This window comes from Phalaenopsis equestris, unplaced genomic scaffold (assembly GCF_001263595.1).
Source record: "Phalaenopsis equestris unplaced genomic scaffold, ASM126359v1 Scaffold000174, whole genome shotgun sequence".
NCBI lineage: Eukaryota > Viridiplantae > Streptophyta > Magnoliopsida > Asparagales > Orchidaceae > Phalaenopsis > Phalaenopsis equestris.
This window is the reverse complement of record NW_018164616.1, coordinates 436,680-442,455: the sequence shown is the minus strand read 5'-3', so window position 1 is coordinate 442,455 and position 5,776 is coordinate 436,680. Positions and strand designations below refer to the sequence as shown.

The following is a 5,776-nucleotide window of genomic DNA, read 5'->3' as shown; positions in this document are numbered from 1 at the left end:
TAAATATTACATTTTTTATATAATAATAATTCATTAAAAAATCATTTTTTTCTTGAGAAGGTAAATGCAAAAGAAAAATAGGAAAAAAAACAAATACAAAAACATGAATCTCAAGATTAGAGCTTAATAAGTATGATTGTAAAGTGAGCTGACCAATGTTTGGCATTTATGAGAGAGAATGATCACAATGGATGCTCGGGATGTGACAATAATGAGCAAATGTTAGAAACATTGAAGGGGTGTAGAGTTGTGATAATGAGAGTTAGCAATTATTAAGAGGGTTTATGACTACAACAATAAAGACTGACGATCTCAAGGGGACCTAACCTGAAAGGAGCCTATTGTTGTGGTTAAGAAAGCTTGTGGTTAAGGTTGGGTGGCAAGCATGAAGCCAAGGAGACTCATGGGGAACATGTGAGAGTATAAATAATGTATTTGGAAATTCAATTAGCTATATTTTTTTACATTTGATTAATATCATAAATTTTGTGTTATTATTTATTTATTTTTGATTAAATATAAAAAATAATAATTTATATATAAATAAAAATAACATTTTTTTGTTTTTTTTTTGTTTTAGGGTAGAGAGAGTGTTCAAACTCTTGAAAATCTTCTTTTTATTTTCGATCAATATTTTTTTTTGAGGAAAACAACCAATTTTTTATGGAATGTTTTGGTTAAATTTTTTTTATTAGGATTTTTAGTAGAACATATTTTAGTCAGGTACTAACTAAAAGGCATTGAAATTAAAGATATTTTTAGCGTTAGATATGCTGATATAAAATTTTCCTCTCATTTACACCAATCCCGCCCAAGTTGTGCAGGGCCTATTGGCTATTACCGTGACAGGGTTGCCACCCTCGGCCGCGAGGCTTCATCGCGGCAGATGGACTACAGCCTGGCGGCGCTGAAGCTCTTCTGCTGTCAGCTAAAGGATGCACGCCAGATTTCTTCCCATCCTCCATCGCTGACCCTCAATGGCATCCGCTTCCAGCGAGCTTGGTGTCAGGTATCCCCTAAAACCCTCTTCTAATTTTCGTACACATCGCCTCCATAAACCCTAGATTTCGTCGCCAGGGCGTTGTGGTTGCAGGGCCGGACGAAGGGCCTTTTCTTATCGACGACGGTAGTGGAGTCGTCGAGCTGTCCCTACGCTCCGAGTTAAAGACTCAGGAGTGGAAGTCTGGTAACCCCACCCCCCCTCGAACGCCTTTGCTCTCAATCCCCTTTTTTTTTTTTCAGTTGGGTGGTTCAGATAATTATAATAGACTCGAACGCCTTTGCTCTCAATCCCCTTTTTTTTTTCAGTTGAGTTGTTTAGATACTTATAATAGCTTTTCACTCTAATCAGGGATGTATATCATGGTTGTCGGGCTCTGCATAGCTGGTGATCCTCCTCAGATTCAGGTATATTTCTTGAGCAAAGTTTCTGTATGCCATGCCTGAAAACAACTAAAATGGGGTTGTAGTGAGAATTTTAAAATGGATGTATTACAAAATTATGAAGGATAAATAAAAAAATTTAAATATATAGTTTTTTTGGACCTATAAATTGAAGGATCGAAAATGGAGTCATTTGAGCATAGGTTAAATTATTGTGGAAGTATAAACAAAAAGAATGAGACAGTGCTAGATGTAATATGAAAGCAAAAATTTGAATTACTTTGCAAAAAAATTGGTTTTAACGCTGTGCGTAAAGCTTAGTAGAAATCAATGAAAAAAAAAAAGGATTCATAAAGCCGATCCTAATAAGTTGGGTTAAGGCAAATGATGATGATGTGCCCAAAAACAGCATGCTTGCACAGTGTCTTCGTTGGATTTTATTTTCAATAGCAATTTTTTTTTGTCATAGTCCTAGATTGAAGGATGCAACTTTCTCACAATCTTGAGGGTTGTTAAACTCTTATATCCTTCCATGTCTAGTCTGTCTATTTTAGCTTGAAAATGGTGGTTTTTATCTCTTTGACACATATAATTGCAATTGAGCCTTTGAAGTCCTCATTTTCCATGGCTGGTAATCTTAACAAAGTTTTTCCTCTGAGCTGAGCTAGTTGAAGAGGGTACAAAGGAGGCATTAGGACACATAGATCTAAGCTACTTGTATAATTTGATATATAATTTTTTTATGTTATTTATTTGGGATGATAGAACGACACACTTGAAATGCTTTAATTGTCTGACAATGCCTACAATTGGGATATATAATCATCATAATATTGGGGAGACTATCCAATTTAATTAGAGAAGAGCTAATATCAATGTATCCTTCATTTCTTAATGACTATAAGTTATTGTTTTGGTATATTTCTTATCTAGTATTGTCTACAAATAATGACTATCTAGATGTTTCTCTTTCTTGCTTTTTTTGGATGATAAGTTATTTATTAAAGTTTGTTGCTCATGTTGGTGGTAGTTTAATTTAGGAAAATTATATCATGGTAACTAGGGTCATAACTGCTTAATTCTTTCCGACGCTATTGATTGATGAGAGTCAACACTCTTCTAGATTCTTTCTATGATGCTGTAGGTGGTGAAGGGCATGTTTGTTTGACTATGAGCCATGGTTGGGTGAACTTGTTTATGAGTTTTGGGGTGCTCCGAGTTCGTCCCCGCAATTCAAGTTGAATGACTAAAGAGCTAACCCTATTAGGATTAACTTTGAATGGAACTTCGATAGCTGCCACCACTCTAAGGTAATTGGCAAGCACATTCTATCAGGGTTTCCCTCAAGTCGTACTTTTTGTAACTATATATTATCCATTGAGGCTGAGTAATAATGTCCTTAGGAATTTGTGGTCTTGGTTGGAGACTTTGCAACTAAAATTATTCTTTTAGGTTATGAGATGAGTTCAACACTTTATAGCTTTAGGTAATCGTATTTGTTCTAGTTGGGTAATCTCTTAATACTCTATATAGATACCAATCTTCAAACATGCATCTAGGGAAGGCTTCCCAATGGGGGATAGTAACATAGGACACCTTAGGATATAAGGTTCATTATTGCATATTTAGTATAATACAAGAACAAAAACAATAACATGCCTTATCCCACTAAGTGGGGCCAGCTACATGAATCCTTTTTCTCCATTTTGCTTTATTGAGTATCATATTTGCATTTAATTCTAATAAATTAAAGCATTTCTTATAGAACATGCCTAAGTCTTTTTAGGTCGACCTCTACCTTTCTTAAGATAAGTTGAGTCTAAAACATCTAATTTCCTAATCGAATCATCAGCTGTTCGATGTTTAACGTGACTAAACCATCTAACACGACTCTATCTAATCTTGTGTGCCACTGGAGCTACACGAACCCTTTCACGGATATATTAGTTTTTAAACCATCTAACACGACTCTATCTAATCTTGTGTGGCACTGAAGCTACACGAACCCTTTCACGGATATATCCACCTAAGCATTCTCTTCTTAGCAACATTAGAGTCAAGCCACTCATCCACCTAAGCATTCTCTTCTTAGTAACATCTATCTTAGTTTTATGCTTCTTCTTTTTAGGCCAACATTCTGCACCTTAAAGCATTGTAGATCTCACCACCATCTTTAGCATGATATGTACAAAAATTACACAGACCAATAAATACTCTTATATTTTCAATTTTCTAGTTTAGCAAAGATTTGCCATATTTAAACGAACTCAATTATTTTATTCCAAATAATAACAATGTAATTGTTAATATTTGAATTTCATTAAAAAATTTAGAGCAAAAATAAAATTCAGCACAATCAACATTCACATCATAACAAGGGCTTCAACATGCAATAGACCTGATAAACTTCTGTCATGCATACACACCAATCACTAAACATGCCAATAGAAAGAACAATGATAAAAATCATACAGTGAAAGTTCAAGCCTCATTCTAGTACAGGAAGACTTACTTTTGGAAGTTGTCGTTAAGACATAACTTGCTTGAAGACATATAGCACAAAAAGATTTAAATACATATATATATATATATAGGTATGGTGGATTTAACAGATTTACAATTTACAGATTTACTAAATCCATAAAAGGGTGGAGTAGCTCAGTTGGATTTAACAGAAAGAATATTTCTTTATGGGGGCCAAAAAGGGATGAGTGCTTCTAAGAGACAAAAATGCAAAATGAATATATCCATGAAAGGGTTGGAGTAGCTCAGTTGTGGAGATTAGAGAGAGTCGCCTTAGATTGTTTGGTCGCATTGAACATCAAACATCTAATGGCCTTGATAGGAGTGTAGATGTTCTAGATTTGATTTATGATAAGAAAGGTAGACGTAGATCTAAAATGACTTGGGCATGTTGTATAAAAACAATCTTAATTTATTAGAATTAACTGAAAGTATGACACTCAATAGGGCACAGTGGAGAAAAGGATCCATGTATCCAACTACACTTGGTATGATAAAAGGCACATTGGTGTTGTTGTTGTAATTTTTTCAGGTGAATTAAAATCACTCCCGTAAATTAAATTACTTTTTTTGGAAGATTTACATGCATACAACTCAATTTTTTTATATTTACGTATCGAACACCTAAATTCCAATTTTTACATGCAATGCCACCTTCCCTATTAATGAAAATGTCTCACTTTTCAAAAGTTAAAATTGTGGTATTTTTTATGCGATATGAAAGTTTTGGATGGTATAAATGTTATAATTGAAGTTTAGGTGTTAGACATGTAAATCACAAGAATTCGGTGGCAAGTAAATGCTCCGTTTTCCAGTAATACCACGCAATTCTTATGTATTTACATTTCTAACACCTAAACTTCAGGTTTTACATGCATGCTAACTTGCCTATTCATAAAAAGTGTATTTTGTTCTAAAAAAGTTAAAATAATGATATTTTTGATGTGATATAAAACACTTGGGTGGTATAAATGTTAAAAAAAAAAATAAAGTTTAGGTATTTGATACGTAATACAAAAGAATTGGGTGGTATGTATGTAAATGCCCCTTTTTTGTCTCATTAAAAAAAATAAAAATAAAAAATAAAAATCTTAATTTAAATGCAGGTCCACAAGATGGTTGATCTCTCGCTGTATCCTGACCGCGAATCTCTATGGCATATGGAAGTAATTGAGGCTTATAACTTGTTTTATACTACTGTAACAGAATGATGATTCAGTTCATCTCACAATGTCTACATTCCTTTTGTGTAATGATTTAGTGCTTTGTGATGACCCTATTGCACACATCAAAAACTTTGAATGCTTGCTATTTTTTGCAGATAGTTAGGCCCACATATAGTAATTTGTTCTGCATGTATTTTAGTCATAACAAAATTCATTATCTCAGTCGTGCGCCAGATGAAAAAATGGGATTTGCATACCTACCGTACAAGTCTCGTGTATTAATATATGCAACTCCATTTTCGATATTTACCTAGATAACATTTTAGAATTTCAATTACCTCAGAATATAATATTAATGATATTTTTATATGATTTTGTATTCCCACAACAACAAAAACAAGCATTTGTCCCACTAAGTGGGGTCAGCTATATGAGTCTTTTTCTCCACTGCCTCCTATTGAGTATTTCTCTATTGTGTCTTATTGAGCGTCATATTTTCATCTAGTTCTAATATATTAAGATCATTTTCTATACAATATACCCAAGACTTTCTAGGTCCACCATTGCCTTTCTTAACATAACTCGAATCTAAAACATCTGCTCTCCTCATCAGATCATCAGGTGGTAGATGTTTAATGTGACCAAATCATCTAAGATGAGTTTCTAATTTTGTCCGCCACTAGAGCTATGCCAACCCTAACACA

At 33.8% G+C, this 5,776-nt stretch overlaps 1 protein-coding gene across 1 annotated transcript; it reads left to right on the top strand.

The window, feature by feature from the left end:
- Nucleotides 1-784: 784 nt before the first annotated feature.
- LOC110022240 lies at nt 785-5,455 on the top strand. The gene is made up of 4 exons (XM_020721078.1): nt 785-1,009; nt 1,078-1,186; nt 1,352-1,407; nt 5,013-5,455. The coding sequence occupies exons 1-4, from the start codon at nt 887-889 to the stop codon at nt 5,115-5,117; spliced, it is 393 nt and encodes a 130-aa protein (XP_020576737.1). The 5' UTR covers nt 785-886; the 3' UTR covers nt 5,118-5,455.
- The last annotated feature ends 321 nt before the right edge of the window (nt 5,456-5,776 follow it).